Genomic DNA, 19,784 nt, shown 5'->3' with positions numbered 1-19,784 from the left:
AGGAACCAATTGTAAATTTTTAGTTAAATTAATTTTGGTAACAATGCAGTGTAATATCTTTTATCATCTCAGTAGTATTGTTTATATTGCAAGCACACATGTACAGCTAGCTGGATGTGATAATGTGAAGCATATAGAAAATGAATGCACAAAAGTGCCTATACTGTAAATGCTTTCTTGGCCAGATTTTGATATCATGTCTTTTTGATTACTCCATGAACATGTAGTTGTGCATTCTTGGCCTCGCTTTTTTTTAAAGCTGGGCTGTTTTTGGCACAGGATATCACTACTTTTTGTTGAATAGAGAACATACAGTTAGGTATTATATTACATAGGAGACACTGCATGCATGCATGCATAATAACAGCTTCAGCAACAGATTAGCTAGCTAAATTAGTAGCAAAAGCTTCCAAGTTCAGTGTTTAGAAGTGCTACTAAAAGTGACTTGCTAAGAGAAAATTCATTCAAACTGAAAATAATGTTCAAATTCCTGCAAGGACTCACATGATATCTCACGTGATGTATCACGTAAATAAGAACTGGCAAAGTCGAGGCTACAGTCTTAACTGTTCTTGCTGAAGCAGTGGGTTGGTGATATAACTAGTCTAGTCAAAATCTGTGCATGACAAATGGAGCCGAATCAGCTGCGAGTTGTTGCTGAATGTATGCCTCGGAATGGACATGAAACCTGACGGCACTGAATGCATCACACTATTCTCCCAGCAAAGTCAGTGCCGGGTAAGTTTGTGTATAGCTAAGTCATTGTAAACGGCTATATAACTACCGTCGTAATTTTAGACAAGAATCTTCCATGCCATAGTAGCTTCCTGGGATTATATACTATGCTTATGTAGGCCAGAGCCTCGTAGCTGGCTTGTTCTAGCTGTGTGCGGTGGGTCCGAGTGTGGGTCAGACCGCAAACAAGTTGAGCTGCATGAACCCTGAGAAAACAGCTAAAAATTAAAGAGGATATTTTCTCAACGTTTCAACCAACCAAGATGGTTGGTGATGACAACAAAGATATCAAGAGCAAACAAGTGCTTCCACCAACAGTATATACTTTTATGGCTTCCTATAATGTATGGTGAAAACTTTGGCTATAAATAATGTGCCAGGCATTTGAATGATTAGCGGGTAAGTCAATACTACAAATGAGTTAATATTTTTGAGGGCTCAGCTCAATGTTGCATTATGTTCATTAACCCTGTATAGTATGTACGCGTTGAGCTGGATCCTCAAAAACATTTAATAACTCATGGATGATGCAATTACACACAATCTTGAAATTTGGCTCATTTGTAGTACCAAGAGTACATATTATTATGTACTCTTGGTAGTACTGCTTGACCCACTAAAAATATTTCAAAATCTTTTCGTTCAAATGTCTGACATAATATTTACGGCTAATCAAAATTTTCACTATACATTTCCTATGTGGAAGCCATAAAAGTACAGTGTCCATTACAGCCCTTCCTCAAACTTGTATTGGAGCCAAACTGTACATGTCTGTTGTTGACTCCTTTGCTGTCACCATTGATCATCTGGTTGGCTGAAATGTTTACTCTCTTGAGAAGAAATCCACTTTTATTCTTTAGCTGTTTTTCAGGATCCAGTTCAACTTGTACATACTATAGTCAACAGCTAAAAGCGTTGCCAAAAAAAGTTTTTAACTGGCAAATAGCCTGTTTTAAATAGTTTCAACTAAAAGTTAGTGTTTTAGTTAAAATGCTTTAAATTGTACCTGTATAATTGCTATAAATTAATCTAATCCAAAACAGCCAAGCTGTAAAAAAAGTGTGCGGCCCTCAGAAAGGCTATGGTGAAAAAAGATGTGAAATCCAAGGTGGCGGCCAAGAAATGGCTGTGATGGTAGGTTAATGGTAAAAATTTTAATAATGACAATTTAGGTAAATTTTGTGAAGAGCCACAAAAATTCACCTGAATTGTCTTTATTAAAATTTTTACCATTAACCTACCATCACAGCCATTTCTTGGCCGCCACCTTGGATTTCACATCTTTTTTCACCATAGCCTTTCTGAGGGCCGCACACTTTTTTTACAGCTTGGCTGTTTTGGATTAGATTTCATTTCTTTTTGTATTTGTATACCAGCTTTGGGACTTTTTTAACCTACGCTTTTTTCTTTACTACAGGAAGAAGAAAAGATGAAGTAGATGTACTTTAAATATTTTATCAGTAAATGTACAAATTATATATACTGTATAATACATATTTGACCGCATTTGCAAAAAGGGGTCTTCCACACACATCCGATTTGCCAACTTTGACAATTGATAACTTCAGATTGGAAAGAGCTATTGCCTTGATATTTGGGCAGTAGTGAGCACCACTATAGCTGAATACATGGTGAAATTTTCAGGTTAATATGTTACTTGAACACTGAGTTATGATCTCCAACGTTTACGGAATTGGATGTGTGTGGAAGACCCCTTTTCGCAAATCCGGTCACATATATTGATTACAGAAATCTCCATGGTGGTTTCTTTGTAACTGAACACTCTACATGGTGACTTCTTCTAATTGCTCTCTCTACAGGGTGAATTGTTTGTAGCTGAACGATCTACAAGGTAACTTCTTCTAGCTGATCTCTCTACAGGGTGATGTGTTTGTAGCTGAATTTTGTATAGGTGATTTGTTTGCAGCTGAGCTCTTTACAGAATGGTTTCTTTGTAGCTGAACTCTCTAAAAGGTAACTTCTTCTAACTGATCTTTCTACAGGGCAATTTGTTTCTGGCAGAATTTTCTACAGGGTGATTTCTTTGCAGCTGAACTCTCTACGTGGTGGTTTCTTTGTAGCTGAACTCTCTACAAGGTAATTTCTTCTAGCTGATCTCTCTGCAGGGAGATTTGTTCGTAGTTGAATTCTGTACAGGTGATTTGTTTGCAGCTGAGCTCTTTACAAAATGGTTTCTTTGTAGCTGAACTTTCTCCAAGGTAACTTCTTCTAACTGATCTTTCTACAGGGTGATTTGTTTGTAACTGAACTATCTACAAGGTAATTTCTTCTTGCTGATCTCTCTACAGGGTGATTTGTTTGTAGCTGAATTCTGTACAAGTGATTTGTTTGCAGCTGAGCTCTTTACAGAATGGTTTCTTTGTAGCTGAACTCTCTACAGGGTGATTTGTTTGTAGCTGAAATCCCTACAAGGTAACTTCTTCTAGCTGATCTCTCTACAGGGTGATTTGTTTGTAGCTGAACTCTCTAAAGGTGATTTGTTTGTAGCTAAACTCTCTACAAGGCGATACTTCTAGGTGATCTCTCTACAGGATTCCTTGTTTCTAACTGAACTCTCAACAGGGTGATCTGTTCATAGCTGAACTTTCTACTGGGTGATTTGTTTGCAGCTGAACTCTCTAAATGGTGGTTTCTTTGTAGCTGAACTCTCTACAATGTGACTTCTTCTAGCTGAACTCTCTACAAGGTGACTTGTTTCTAGCTGATCTCTCTACAGGGTGACTTGTTTCTAGCTGAACTCTCTACAGGTGATTTGTTTGTAGCTGAACTCTCTACATGGTGGTTTCGTTGTAGCTGAACTCTCTACAAGGTAACTTCTTCTAGCTGATCTTTTTACACTGCATATTTGTTTGTAGCTGAGTTCTCTACAGGGTGAATTGTTTGCAGCTGAACTCTCTACATGGGAGTTTCATTGTAGCTGAACTCTCTACAATGTGACTTCTTCTAGCTGAACTCTCTACAGGGTGACTTGTTTCTAGCTGAACTCTCTACAGGTGATTTGTTTGCAGCTGAACTCTCTACATGGTGGTTTCTTTGTAGCTGAACTCTCTACAAGGTAACTTCTTCTAGCCGATCTTTCTACAAGGTGATTGAGTTTTTTGCAGCTGAACTCTTTACATGGTGGTTGCTTTGTAGCTGAACTCTCTAAAAGGTGACTTCTTCTAGCTGAACTCTCTACAGGATGATTTGTTTGCAGCTGAACTCTCTACGTGGTAGTTTCTTTGTAGCTGAACTCTCTACAATGTGACTTCTTCTAGCTGAACTCTCTACAGGGTGACTTGTTTTTAGCTGATCTCTCTACAGGGTGACTTGTTTCTAGCTGAACTCTCTACAGGTGATTTGTTTTCAGCTGAACTCTCTACATGGTGGTTTCTTTATAGCTGAACTCTCTACAAGGTAACTTCTTCTAGCTGATCTTTCTACAGGGTGATTTGTTTGTAGCTGAATTCTCTACAGGGTGATTTATTTGCAGCTTAACTCTCTACAAGGTGACTTCTTCTAGCTGAACTCTCTACAGAGTGATTGATTTTTTTGCAGCTGAACTCTCTACATGGTGGTTTCTTTGTAACTTAACTCTCTACAGGGTGATTTGTTTGTAGCTGAACTCTCTACAGGGTGATCTGTTCATAGCTGAACTCCCTATAAGGTAACTTCTTCTAGCTAATCTTTCTACAGGGCGATTTGTTTGTAGCTGAGTTCTCTACAGGGTGATTTGTTTGCAGCTGAACTCTACATGGTAGTTTCTTTGTAGCTCTACAATGTGACTTCTTCTAGCTGAACTCTCTACAAGGTGACTTGTTTCTAGCTGATCTCTCTACAGGTGATTTGTTTGCAGCTGAACTCTCTACATGGTTTAATTCTTTGTAACTGAACTCCCTGCAAGGTGACTTCTTCTAGCTGATCTCTCTACAGGGAGATTTGTTTGTAGCTTAACTCTCTACAGGTGATTTGTTTGCAGCTGAACTCTCTACATGATGGTTTCTTTGTAGCTGAACTCTCTACAAGGTAATTTCTTCTAGCTGATCTCTCTACAGGCCAATTTGTTTGTAGCTGAACTCTCTACATGATGGTTTCTTTGTAGCTGAACTCTCTACAAGGTGATTTCTTCTATAGCTGATCTTTCTACAGGGTGATTTGGTTGTAGTTGAACTCTCTACATGATAGATTCTTTGTAGCTGAACTCTCTACAAGGTGATTTCTTCTATAGCTGATCTTTCTACAGGGTGATTTGTTTGTACCTGAACTATCTACATGATGGTTTCTTTGTAGCTGAACTCTCTACAAGGTAACTTCTTCTAGCTGATCTCTCTACAGGACAATTTGTTTGTACCTGAACTCTCACATGATTGTTTCTTTGAAGCTGAACTCTCTACAAGGTGATTTCTTCTAGCTGATCTTTCTACAGGGTGATTTGTTTGTAGCAGAACTCTCTACAAGGAAACTTCTTCTAGCTGATCTCTCTACAGGGAGATTTGTTTGTAGCTGAACTCTCTATACATGATTTGTTTGCAGCTGAGTTCTCTACATGATGGTTTCTTTGTAGCTGAACTCTCTACAAGGTAACTTCTTCTAGCTGATCTCTTTACAGGGTGAATTGTTTGTAGCTGAACGATCTACAAGGTAACTTCTTCTTACTTATCTCTCTACAGGGTGATTTGTTTGTAGCTGAACTTTCTACAAGGAAACCTCTTTTAACTGAGCTCTGTACAGGGTGAATTGTTTGTAGCTGAACTATCTACAAGGTAACTTCTTCTAGCTGATCTCTCTACAGGATGATTTGTTTGTAGCTGAATTCTGTATAGGTGATTTGTTTGCAGCTGAGCTCTTTACAGAATGGTTTCTTTGTAGCTGAACTCTCTACAAGGTAACTTCTTCTAGCTGATGTATCTACAGGGTCACTAGTTTGTAGCTGAATTCTCTACATGTTGGTTTCTTTGTAACTGAACTATCTACAAGGTGACATCTTCTAGCTGATCTTTCAACAGGGTGATTTGTTTGTAACTGAACTCTCTACAAGAAAACTTCTAACTGATGTCTGAACAGGGTGAATTGTTTGTAGCTGAACTCTCTACAGGGTGATTTGTTTGTAGCTGATCTCTATACAGGTTACTTATTTCTAACTGATTTCTTGAATTCTGTTCAGGGTGACTGCTCTATTAGGATGACTGCTCTATTAGAGTATCTCGATCTCGCACTTGCTACACCAAGTTGGATTTCGTGTTATAACTCCGTGGCTTTAAGTCTGATTCTTCTACACCATTGAATAGCCTTTCTAAGATGATAACTCCATCTGTACAGCGATTTTCAAAGCATTACCCCGAGTGGTTTATCTGGTAGGCGTGGCAAGCATAATAATATTAATAATAATAAAATAAAAAAATTAGCTAATCTCGATTGCGTAATTGTTACACACTGTTGATTTTTTCGCTGTATCTTCCTGGTTTTTAGCTCGATTTCTTTCAAACCACAAAAGGTTTGAGGTTCAATAGTTAACCTATTCACCCACCGATTTTCAGCTTCTTCCCATACGCGGTTTACCCTGTAGGCGTGACAACATATTGGTGTTATTTTTCGTGCATAATCGCTCATAACTCTTTGTCTGTTTATGGTATTCCAGCCAAAGGTGGTACCGAGATGCGCCTTTATACCCCCCTTCTGTGTGCCAAATTTCAAGGAAATCGGATAACGCGTTCGCGTTTTATAGCAGTTTTTGTAAGTGTGCGAAAAGAGGAAGAAAAATAAGAAGAAAAAAAACGAAGAAACTAAGCCAATTTTTGAAGTCGCATATCTCAGGAATGCCTGAAGCGATTTCGCTCAAATTTGGAATGTGGAGTGCTGAAGGTGGAGGGAATGTACACAGCAAAATTTGTCTTGTTTCATCAAGGCAGCACAGAGCTACGGAGGTGCGAAAATTGCGTTTTGTTTCTTCCTGTCAATATACTCACGGGGTTGCGCGCCGGCTTCTTGGGCCGCACGACACACTACCGTGTGTCTTGATTTTGGTGAACTTTGGGACATTGTGAAAGCTAAAATGGCTACAGCTTCTGGGGAGTACAGCCCCCCAGACCCCATGCTGCCAGAGACTATACTCCAGTCAGTCCCCTCTCATATCAACTACTTCCTCCACCACTGGACTTAGCAGTCCACTGTATAGAACTCCAAAGAACACAGTGTTATACACATGCATTGAGAAGTGCTTCATTTAGCTAGTTACAGAAGGACACTCCTATCATCAGTATAGATTAGAGCAAGAGTACATAATAATAAAAATTATGTATATATTATGTACTCTTGATTAGAGTGTTGGTGACATCAACATACGATAATGGAGCAGTCGTGCAGTGTAATGGAGAACCCAACTGCAATACTTCTAGCAGTCGTGATTCTGTACAAAACAAATTTTGGCAGGAGAAAAATTGGTAATTTGACTATATTGTGCTTTGGCAGAAAATCAATTTTTATATGTTGTAATGGGTTCTTGATAGAATTATAAGCAGAATTGGACAAGAAAATAGTTTTGACAAATCAAAACAAGCTTGCCAAGCATTCTCCCTTCAAACTTTTGTCTAGTATGGTACTATGCCATCAACATGATAGGATGGTCTCTTGGGGATTTGGAAAACCACTTATATCTTGGTATCCACAGTCCACAGCTCAGCCCACCTGTAACATCACTTCCCCAAAACACTACAATTAAGTATACATTAATGTATTTCTCCCATCAAGACAGCATTGAGTAAATTTACATGCACACTCTATGTTCCTAGTTGAGAGGGTGTACAGCACTATACCTTGGTTAGTTTTGTACTGCTCTTTCTTCTTAGCTCGATACCACAACAAGAAGACAATTACACACACAATGACAACACAAACTAAAATTCCAACAATGACACCAGCAATAATTCCACCAACACTACCACCACCACCACTGCTACCTCCACTTTGACCAGTTCCACCTGGAGTAGGAGTAACTGCTCCACTGCGGGTGCTAGTAGTCAGAGTACTGATGGTAGCAGATGCTATAATAACTGAAGTATGACATTGCAATAATACATTATATCCTACATACCTGCATGCAGTTATATAAAGTACACGACAGAATAGTGTGCATGCAGTGCTCGAAATAACGTTCAACAATCAGATAATTTCTGGTCAATATTACATATTCTTCCCTGGCCAATTTTAGTGTTGTAGAAACCTTGTGTCTAGGTAATACTACACTATAGCAGGAAAGCAACGTTACAGAGACAGAGCATTTCATTAAGCCATTTGTTAATGGTTTGTGGTGATATACACCTCAAACAAACTATGAGGTTGAAGCACTGGCCTACTTGTACTTGTCAGCTATGAAAGTAATTATCTTTGACTTGTGGGATATATGAAACATGATTTTAGTGATATCAGTTCTCTAATGTATTACACCAATTTTCCTGCTTGACTACAAAATGTGTGTATTATGTTACTCTACTATTGACATTTGCTCTATGTGTTAGATATGTCAAACTAGAAATTTGTGGTGCAGACAAATTTAAGCTATGGTAGGTCATAATTATACTGCTTTTGATCAGACATTGTAACAAATTATTTTAATAAACTGTATGGAGTACTGCATGTACATATGGTTACAATCTACCTCAATGTGTGTAGGGCAGTGTTCATGATATGTAAGACAGATAATTTAATTCAAAGCAACAATAAATTCTAAGTTCGTTCTGCACCTACATAGCTAGTACTCCATGTTTGTCTACTGAAGTTGAATTATATAAATAAAAGATTTTCTATGAGATTCAAGTTTTTATGATGCAAGCATACATAGGCACATAGTCATCATTGGTGTCAACCCTTGCTAGCCACACATTATGCATACCTACCTTCACACATTACTCCACTACCACTCCAGCTCCCATCACTCTGACAGGTCCTAGTGTCACTACCAGTTAACTCATATCCAGTGTTACATGTGAAACTACAAGTGTCTTCATAGGAAGGAACTCTATCATCTCCCAGTGAACAAGTGATCATTCCATTATTAGGATCAGTAAGTGATGGACAAGGAACTAAAAAGTTGATAAATACCTGGTAGTATTAAAGTATTAAAACATACCTCTTCTACACACAACATCACTACCACTCCAGCTTCTATCACCCAGACAGGTCCTAGTGTCACTACCAGTTAGCTCATAACCAGTGTTACATGTGAAACTACATGTGTCTCCCTCATAACCCACTCCTTCTCTACCAAAACTACATGATGTAATATCTCCATTAGATGGTGTTGATAGGTCATCACATCTTCTGGCTACAATAAAACACATGCAGCCATTATCATACAGTATGGTAATACTGTATAGTAGGGATCATGGAGGTTTAGGCTTTCCTGCCCAAAGGTATCACCAAAAAACCATCCTCACTTTTCCTTCATGCCAGTTTCACAGTATCAAGACACACAGTAGTGTGTCGTGCGGCCCAAGAAGCCAGCGCACCACACCGTGAGTATATTGACAGGAAGAAAGAAAATGCAATTTTCACACCTTTGTAGCTCCGTGATCTCTCATCCAATAGGAGCCAGTTTCACTGCAGAGGTGCCCACCAGGTAGGCCACCCCACATACCAAAGTTGAAGAAAATCGCCCCAGCCATTTCCGAGATATGAGTGGTCAAAATTTCATTTTTATTTCTTCGTTTTTCTTCTTCGTCTTTTCTCACACTTTGAAATACTGCTATAAAACACAAATGCGTTAACTGATCACCCTGAAACTTGGCACACTCAAAGGGAGTCTAAGGCTGAATCCTAGTACCACGTTTGGTGCAAATTCAATGAACAGTTCATGAGTTATGATCGATTATTCGCGTAAAACAAGATCAATTTGTTGTCACGCCTACAGGCAAACTGCTTTGAGGAATGAGTTGAAAATCGATATGTGGATAGACCAACCATCGTAGGAGTGCCTTTTGGTGGTTTGAAAGGAATCAAAGTAACGATCATGGAGATATGACTCGAAATCGAAGGTGTGTAACAATTGCACAACCGAGCTTCGTGAATAAAAATAACGTTAATTTTCACTCCTACCAGGCAAACCGCTTAGAGCAATCAACTGAAAATTGGTGAGTAGCTGCAATAATCATTGTAGAAGGAAGTTGCACTAGTACAGAAGAATCGGAATGCAAACCACTGAGTTATGATTCGAAAGCCAACTAATACCCTACCCTAATAGAGCATTCAGCTATGTTTATAAGTTTCTCCATTATAGAATTCTACAACATTGCAAGTTATTCTGTAGGGAGTTCAGGTACAAACATAGACAGTTCGGTTACAAACAAGTTACCATGTATAGAGTTCAGCTACAAATAGAGATTCAGAACATTACAAGTCACCAGTGTTGGGCAAATTACTTTGTAAAAGTAACTAGTTACATATTACATATTACTTGCAACTGAACTATTTAGTTACAGTTACATATTACCCATAAAAAAAGTAACTATAATAATATTACATATTATATTACTTTGTGTCCACAGCCTTAAGTTGTCACGTGTGAAACTACCACCTTATCACGTGACATAATTGCATTGTTGGACAATGTGCAAATCTTGGTTATAAGTAAGAAGCTGGTGAATAAGCTTCATTTAGTAGGCTCGATTACTTCGCTGTGGCTAGGCGTTACTCAGTGGATTACTAATGAGATCAGTAACTCCGTTACTTGTAGTAATAATATTATGTAATATTAGATTCGTTACAGTAACTATATTACTCAGGTAACGCGTTACATTTGTGAGTAAAGTAACTTGAGTTATATTACCTGTTTTATAGCGTATTTCGTTATATTACTTAGTCACCACAAAAGTAATAATATTATGTAATGCGTTACATAAGTAGCGCATTACTCCCAACACTGCAAGTCACACTGAAGAGAGTTCAGCTGCAAACAAATCACCCTGTAGAGAGTTCAGCTACAAACAAGGCACTCTGTAGAGAATTCAGCTACAAACAAGTCACTGTGTAGGGAGTACCACCCTGTACAGAGTTCAGCTACAAACCAAGTTACCTTATAGACAGTGGCGTAGCCAAGGGTGGGCCTAGGTGGGTATGTGCCCACCCAAATTTCCCTAGGACAACGGCACCCGCTCGCTATTGCTGTCACAAAAAAGAAGCAAGTAGTGTATACCTTCACAGCACGAATTTTCATTGTAAATCAGCTGAGAAATTACATCACGTGACCCAAATAATTTCAACAGTTTCTATTTAACGCACATTATTATGTGATCCAAATTTTAGCAGAGAAGAGAGGAATACAAGGAAGAAGGGGATCTAGTCTAGTTTTCACATCCGGAATACTCAGTTGTGATTAACAGCGGATTTTTTTTGTCGGCAAGGTTAATTGACCTAAAGTGATGAGACAAAAATTTACTGAAATCTCTAGTGTTAGGCAAGTTGGTTGGCCATACGATTATCTGAGGAGTTAAAGAGTTGTGTACAAGTAAAAAGAGAACAAGACAAAGAGGTGTAATAAGTTAATTTTCATTTCTAGCTTCTATATCATTCATGCAGTAGCATTATCTAGTGAATAAGCTGCAGGAACAGCAGCGTATAGCGTATTGTTAGCTAGTTACATTCATGCACAGTTTTAAAACCAAATGTATGTAGAGTCCACAGGGATGGACTCGCATTTTGTGCTAGTTAGTTGCATGGGGTGAAATGTGTGAGTGAGTGTGCCCACCCACTCCCGAAGCCCTGGCTATGCCACTGCTAATAGGGATCAGCTACAAACAAGTATAGCCCTGTAGAGAGTTCAGCTACAAACAAGTCACCGTGTAGAGACTTTAGCTACAAAAAAAACATCCTGTAGAGAGTTCACAAGCTATCCTATACAGAGATCTGTTAGAAACAAGTCACCCTGTATAGAGCTCAGCTAAAAACAAAGCAACCAGTAGAGAGTTCAGCTACAACCAAACCATCCTGTAGAGAGTTAGCTACAAACAAATCACCCATCAGCTAGACAAAGTAACCCTGTAGAGAGTTCAGCTACATCCAAATCACCCTGTAGAGAGATCAGCTAGACAAAGTAACCCTGTAGAGAGTTCAGCTACAAACAAGCTACCTTATAGAGAGATCAGCTAGAAACAAATTACCCAGTAGAGAGTTCAGCTACAAACAAATCACCAGTGTTGGGCAAGTTACTTTGTAAAAGTAACTAGTTACATATTACTTGCAACTGAAATATTTAGTTACAGTTACATATTACCCATAAAATAAAGTAATATTATATTACTTTGTGTCCACAGCCTTAAGCTGTCACGTGTGAAACTACTGCTTTATCACGTGACATGATTACGTTGTTGGACAATGTGCAAATCTTGGTTATAAGTAAGAAGCTGATGAATAAGCTTCATTCAGTAGGCTTCGTTGCTTCGCTTTGGCTAGGCGTTACTCAGTGGATTACTAACGAGATTAGTAACTTCGTTACTTGTACTAATAATATTACGTAATATTAGACTCGTTACAGTAACTATATTACTTAGGTAATGCGTTACATTTGTAAGTGAAGTAACTTGAGTTATATTACCCGTTTTTATAGCGTATTTCATTATATTACTTAGTTACCACAAAAGTAATAATATTACATAACGCGCTACTTATGTAACGCGTTACTCCCAACACTGCAAATCATCCTGTAGAGAGATCAGCTAGACAAATTAACCCTGTAGAGAGTTCAGCTACAAAGAAATAACACTGTAGAGAGTTCAGCTATAAACAAATCATCCTGTTGAGAGATCAACTACAAACAAATCACCCAGTAGAGAGTTCAGCTACAAACAAATCACCCTGTAGAGAGTTACAAACAAATCACCCTGTAGAGAGATTAGCTACAAACAAATCACCTTGTAGAGAGATCAGCTACAAACAAATCACCTTGTAGAGAGATCAACTACAAACAAATCACCCTGTAGAGAGATCAGCTATAGACAAAGTATCTGAACTCTCTACAGGGTGATTTGTTTGTAGCTGATCTCTCAACAGGGTGATTTGTTTGTAGCTGAACTCTCTACAGTGTCATTTCTTTGTAGCTGGTTGATTTGTCTAGCTGATCTCTCTACAGGATGTATAACCTTTAGAGAGTTCAGCTATAAACAAATCATCCTGTTGAGAGATCAGCTACAAACAAATCACCCTGTTGAGAGATCAGCTACAAATAAATCAACCCTGTAGAGAGTTCAGCTACAAAAAAATAACATTGTAGAGAGTTCAGCTATGAACAAATCACCCAGTAGAAAGTTCAGTTACAAACAAATCACCCTGTAGAGAGCAGCTAGACAACTTAACCATGTAGAGAGTTCAGCTACAAACAAATCACCTTGTAGAGAGTTCAATTACAAACAAATAACCCTGTTGACAGTTCAGCTACAAACAAGATACCTGTAGACAGTTCAGCCACAAACAAGTCACCCTGTAGAGAGTTTGGCTACATTTCAAGTCAGCCGGTAGAGAGATCAGCTGCAAACCAGTTATCCTGCAGAGAAGAATTGGCATGTAATAAATATTATATAAAATTTGTATAATTACTGATAAAATCAAAAATAGATAAAGTATTAAAAATATACTTTAACTCTTTTTCTTCTTTCTGTGGTAAAGAAAAAAAAGACAGGTTATAAAAGCCCATACAAAAGAAGTGATATCTAATCCAAAACAGCCAAGCTGTAAAAAAAGGTGCGACTCCTGAAAGACCATGGTGAAAAAAGATATGAAATCAAAGGTGGCAGCGATTTAATAACGACAATTCAGGTGAATTTGGTGCCGCTTGGTCTTGGCACCAAATTCACCTGAATTGTTGTTATTAAAATTTTTACCATCAGATTAGCATACCATCACAGCCATTTCTTGGCTGCCACCTTGGATTTCACATCTTTTTCACTATGGTCTTTTTGGGGCCGCACCCTTTTTTACAGCTTGGATTAGATTAGTATAACCAAGCTAAAAATGCCTTCAGATTGATCCTAAATCCTACCAACAAGTTTCTATGATTTTTGGCTTGAGCCAATTATGCTTTGAAAATTGCCTATTATGCTTTTGAGCAGTGCTAAAAAATCCAGCCTATTATGCTCAAAATTATGCTCTCAAAATCAAGATTATGCTCGAGAGCTGACTGTTTTATTAGAGTATATCTGCATTTCCTGACTGCTGCATTAGAGTAAGTGACTGCTCTATTACAGATTTTGATATGAAATGTAGTAATAATGTGCAGTGTGTTCATGTTGTGTAATATTTTTGACGTGCACATTTTAATGAAAATTCTTGAAAATCGTCCTATTATGCTGGCATAATGCTTGATGCTTTTGCTAGCCTATTATGCTCGAAGTTATGCCGGCATAATTGGCGCAAGCCTAATCATACAGTACTATCATACTGTATATTGGAATTTTCTCACCCAAAAACCAGCTTCACAATATACCATCCTGGTTCCTTGGCAGTACTGGTTAGGTATAACCAAGCCAAAAGTGCCTTCAGTATGGCTCTAAATGCTTCCAATAGATTGCCACAAAATTTTTATTTTTTATTCAGTGGAACTTTCTGCTGACCCTGCCTGTCTGCCCACCCACCCACCCACCTGCCTGCCTGCCTGCCTTCAGACAAGCATAACTCAAGGCTATGGGCTTGATGTTTTCACTGTTTGGTGTCACTTCACGTATCATGGGCTTACCTTTGTCCTCCTTTGTGTCTCATTTCTTTTTGCTGACAGCCAAAGGTGTCCAACAACTTTCTGTTGCACTGCAGCAAAATAATGCTAAAATGATCTGAAGGTATTGGGCTCTTCAGGACAGTGATGATGATGACAATCCCCTCTACCCTTAATTATTATATTTCCTTTATGTAGTAGTATAGTAGTAGCTAGTTATGTATGTAGTTGTAACATTTGTCTTTAGATTGCAGAGGCACTTCTTCTACTGTTCTTTATTTGTGGTGCTGTGAAATGGGCTGAACATAGCTGAAAGCGAAACATAATGGCCACTTTCACTTTTGAGTCAGTACTTGATAGTTGGGGCACATGAATCATCCATATTGTTTGTGGTGACTGGATTGATTGCAGAGGAACTTCTCCTACCTGTTCTTTATTTGTAGCACTGTGTAACAGGTTTTTATTTATTTATTTATTAAGGCTTTACAGCACAAGTGCTGAAGGTCTGTAGGACACCTGGTCCTACAGCCTGTTTAAAGTTGTTACATAAAGTATGTTTGAAAAGGTGGGGGAAAAAACATACCTTTTGAACATAGCTGAAAGTGAAGCATAATGGCCACTTAATTTTCAAGTCAGTAATTGATATTTGGCTCACCAGTCATGGTAATGTTACAAAAATAAACAAACAAGTATAAGGAAACATTAAGAACTTAAAGTTTGATTAGGGATCATAAAATAAAGTAGGGAAACAAGGGAGGTCATCTACACCTGCAGATATACTAGTGGACCCTAATTCCTAATTCAGTCCCTAATCCCTAATTTAGTCTACCTATCATGACTGAATTAGGGATTAAATGTCCATTAGTATATCTGCAAGTATGAGCAACCTCCTTTGACATGTTCCCTACTTTTTTTTCTATGATTCGGCCCTAATTGAACTAAAAATTCCTGATGCTTGTATAATATACATTCAATTGAATTTTCTGATAGCTGGCTGTCCGGCTGACTAGCTCATGCCTCCAACCAATTGCATAACAATTTTATAATGTGTGAGGTACCATTCTTTTGTTTGTTGTGGTATGCACTGGTTCACCAGTAATAATTATACACCTGTATAAAACAAAAAATTAAACAAGTGTAATTAGAAATTAGAGTAGGGATCATACACCTGTAGCTATACTTTAGTCATGAATATATGACAGACTGCATGATTAAAGTAGGAGAATTATGTCTACTAGTATAGATGCATGTGTAGATGACTCACTTTATTTCTATTTCTATGAAATTTCTAATACACTTGTTACATATACAACAAAGTCAAATATAATCTCACCAAACATTGCTAGAATCAGAGGTTGTCTATCACCAACAGTTTGTACATTAGTACCGTTAATATCAAAACTGGATAGAGCGCTGTTTGAACTGATAGTATAAGAAGCAGATCCAGCAATGTTCCACACAGTACGGCGTAGATTTTCTGATAGATAATATCCAATAACATCACCTGATTCAACATCAACTCCAGTAAATGTCACTTCTGCCAGATCATAACTTCCCATATTTCTTGCATCATTATTATTTATTGTGTACTGTGATCGCCTATTATATGTGGTCCCTGAGGGGCGCCATATCTCAATACTTGGGTTATCACCACCACCAGTACCCCTAGCCATACTTATCATAAAACCAGTCACTCTGCCCCTACATGAGAAGCCATTACTACTGAGCACTTGGGTGCCAGTATTAAATCTATCAGTTCCAGCTTGTTCTACATTCACTTGAGTGGTGCACTGTCCATCTATTAATGTATGACAGCTGTTATAATACAATAGGTCTAACATTTATACATGTGACAATAAAGCTGGACAATATACCAGTGCACATGTTATTGTTAAACTGGCACCGTTATTGATACTAGATGAATATGTCTAGTGATAACTGATTACAATTTTATATCAAATCAGGAGGTTTCTTTTGCAATCAAGCCTTACAATTTTATTAGAACACAAACTCATTTTAAAATCTTTTGATCACTTTGTACAGTATATTTTACAACATTTTCTAAACACCACACTTGATATTGAAGTATCACATATCACCAGCTCTTTGAAAACACAAATAATCTACAAACCAATCTGTTCTGCTTTTAATGGGTACATTAATATAAACAGAGAGTTACAGTATTGGCATGCAAACATGCAGCTGTTTTTTCAACTCTAATTAAGCAGATAACAGTAGCTACTATTTTATGCTAATTGATTTTACAATACGTGCAGTGCTTATTAGTGAAATACTGTTACACCACCATAAAATTATTACACAAGCCATAAAGTTTCACTATAGCTAGACACCTAAAACTGAACTATAAATGCATATGTTAGTGTTCACTTACCAGACACTGTCAGTAGCTGAACAGTAATAATAAAGACAGTCCAAGTATGTACAATCTCCATTTTCTGGTCTAATACCTGCAATTGTACATATACACAATTGAAGGCTACAATTTTCCAACGAGCTCATTAAATTTTACAAGATAAATTGTAGTCTTAGGTCAAGATATTCTAATAGAACAGTCACCCTACACAAAGAACAGAAAAATTACCTTAAATTAGAACCAGGAACCTCTGCACCAAAACTGACAAACTCACACGGCCCATTGAGCCACTGCTGATAAGTTTTCAAATTACCTCCTTTATTTCCACCTTATAGCCGGGGGCTACAAGATAAATGAAAGTTCTATTTTAATCTAGCTATACTGTACACCTTCTAAGTGTATAAAAGTTAGTAATAATGGAGGGTGTGTTCAGGAATGGACCAGGATAACTTCTTCGTGTGTACTGTACCAGAAACAGTGTTAATACTTATCAATTCACATGCACAAGTATTATTACCATACAGACTGAATTGGTAAACAACAATGTAGCTATTCATGTATCAGTAACCATATCTATCTTTGTCTTTTGTAAACAGTCACAAGTATTTGATAACTGGCACCAGCATCACACCAATAGCCACACACCATATACAGTAAAACAATGTAACTGTATCTGATACAGAGGTGTAGCTAGGTCAATGGATGTGTAACTAAAGATGTATTAATTGGCTTCTATTTACACATCCCACAAACACACTTGGTAATCATATATGCAGGTTGGTAGCATTTAGTAGGCTTGTTAACTTGGCTTCACACATGTTGCTGCATGTAATGATCTGTACATATATGTAAAAATATATAGATATCAGTGTTCACTTCGTAACTGCATTAGTGCCATGAATTGTAGCTATAACCACCATAAAAAGCAAACATTTGAATGAAATTATAGTTATTTAGCTACCAATTATTTATTGCCAGTACAAAACAGTGTCATGCATAGCTATCAGCACAATAATACCAGCTATACAATAATAATGTCGATGGAACACAGACTAGCCTGGATCATGCAGGCAGTAAGCGACTATTAACCCATCATATTATATGCTGTACACAATTAACAATGTGGTTTATAGCTAACCCAGCATCCAAACTATTAAAGTGTCTTATCACACTCTACAGTGATCTATATTGTTGCTATAACAACTATTATGTGATGTCAGCATGTATTTCTCTATGGAGAAGTCATATAGTAGCTATATTGGCAAGGTCGAACTCATTAACCTTGGATTGGAGGGACCTAGGATTGCATGTGTGGAGAAAACCCAAATCACTGAAGAACAATTAATAATAAATAATCACTGAAGAACTAAGTTAGATTTCTGAAGATAGCTAGCTGGCTATGTCAAGGCCATCTGTTCAAATTGGTTGTGCATGGTGAAGTGTTACTCTCATAATGAACTAATTATAATGGGAATGAACCTGCCCGCATGTAAATATGTCTGGGTACTGTGAACTACTGAGGTACAGGACGAGAACTTGCTATTTGGAGTGGCCTAACATTTATGCACTTGTCAATTTCATGCCCCACCCCCACACCCCAGGTGGGGATTTGACATTGCTTCTTGTCCCCACCCCTGGGGCAATTGACAGTTGTCCAATTCACTGACTGATTTTCGGTAGTTGCATTTCTAAACAATAAAATCGCACTCGCTATAATTTTACTAGCTACAATTTTACTAGCTAGCTACAGGTGTATAGTCGCATGCATGAAATATGTGCTTAGTTATCCTTGAGGTGTTGTCAAATCCCCTACTAAGGGGTGGGGATTTGACAGCCATTTTGCCCCAGTAGTGGGGAATTTGACACCACGAATTGTCAAATCCCCTGTATCCCCCCCGGGGGTGGGGCATGAAATTGACAAGTGCATTACAACGCCATTGCATTTTAACTGATGGCTAGTATAGGCGCTATATCTACCACATCCACGCAGATTTTAATTAACTCTATATGTACTTATATATGGCTATACACCCACATGAGTACTGCATACAAACAAGATCCATATAGCTAGCTAGGCATACCTCTGAAGGTAACTCGCTCGAGGTAACTAGTGAAACCCAGTCACTGAAGAAGATATTTTTTTCCAATCTAGCGTTTTAATGCTATTTCATCATATCCACTAACCGGCTGATCAAGCATAGAAATGCCAGGTATTAATTAACAAGAGGCATGCAGGAACTATGTGTGGCTTCAATTCGAGCTTCAATTAATTAGTAATTCATGATAAGCGCTACGTAAGCCGTGGTGTCCGTATTTTATTTAGGCCACTATTGGTGATTTTCTGTTTTTCATTTCAAATGTAGGGTGGCTTATTTTCATACCTTAACTCTCTGCACACAACTTGACCGGCAGTTTATAGCTAACTTGGATGACTACATAAATGTGGCCCACAAACAGGCTGGTCCACTTAATGCACCTATCGGCAATGTATTGCCCCACCACCCCCCCCTCGGGCGTAAGTGGGGCTTTACAGGGGGAATTGACACAAAACTGCTGCCCCACTATGGGGCATTTGACGATCCGGTTCCGTAAGCACCCAAATATTTTTTGTTGTAACTTCCTTCGCTATGTCAAATCCCGAGTAAATCCCGCGTTGCAACTGGGGCCAACGGTGGGGATTTGACACGATAGGTTTGCCCTACTATGGGGCATTTGACATTCGGCTGTGTCAAATCCCCACTATAGCCCCATATATGCCCGAGGGGGGGGAAGTGGGGCAATACATTGATAGGTCGAGGGGTCAGCAACGCAACCTGAATCTCGTACACCTTGAGCCTGAATCTTTGTGAATCTTTGAATCTTATCACGAGATTTTCCGGAGATTTTCGATAATTTCCCGGATATTGATCACGTGATCTACGAAAAATTCGCGATTAGCTGTAGGTGTTACCTCGTGTCGTTGCACTGACTTGGCTAACGCAA

General features: G+C 38.2%; 1 protein-coding gene across 2 annotated transcripts in view; it reads right to left on the bottom strand.

Annotated features, from left to right (window-relative positions):
- The window catches only part of LOC136251419 (uncharacterized), a 38,385-nt gene extending 19,372 nt beyond the window's left edge, over nt 1-19,013 (bottom strand). The window contains exons 1-7 of one of the 2 annotated variants that reach the window (XM_066043867.1): nt 18,884-19,004; nt 17,031-17,144; nt 16,821-16,896; nt 15,762-16,226; nt 8,861-9,055; nt 8,628-8,813; nt 7,548-7,784 (exon numbers count right to left, since the gene is read on the bottom strand). In XM_066043867.1, coding sequence (XP_065899939.1) covers nt 7,548-7,784; nt 8,628-8,813; nt 8,861-9,055; nt 15,762-16,226; nt 16,821-16,881 — 1,144 coding nt within the window. In that variant the 5' untranslated portion in view covers nt 16,882-16,896; nt 17,031-17,144; nt 18,884-19,004. Of the gene's footprint in view, nt 1-7,547; nt 7,785-8,627; nt 8,814-8,860; nt 9,056-15,761; nt 16,227-16,820; nt 16,897-17,030; nt 17,145-18,883 lie in introns of both variants that reach the window. The other variant, XM_066043866.1, reaches the window with a different exon arrangement.
- Between the last annotated feature and the right edge of the window lie 771 nt (nt 19,014-19,784).

Source organism: Dysidea avara, chromosome 3, assembly GCF_963678975.1.
Source record: "Dysidea avara chromosome 3, odDysAvar1.4, whole genome shotgun sequence".
NCBI lineage: Eukaryota > Metazoa > Porifera > Demospongiae > Dictyoceratida > Dysideidae > Dysidea > Dysidea avara.
The sequence above is the reverse complement of the archived record's forward strand: the minus strand, read 5'-3'. Positions and strand labels throughout refer to the sequence as shown.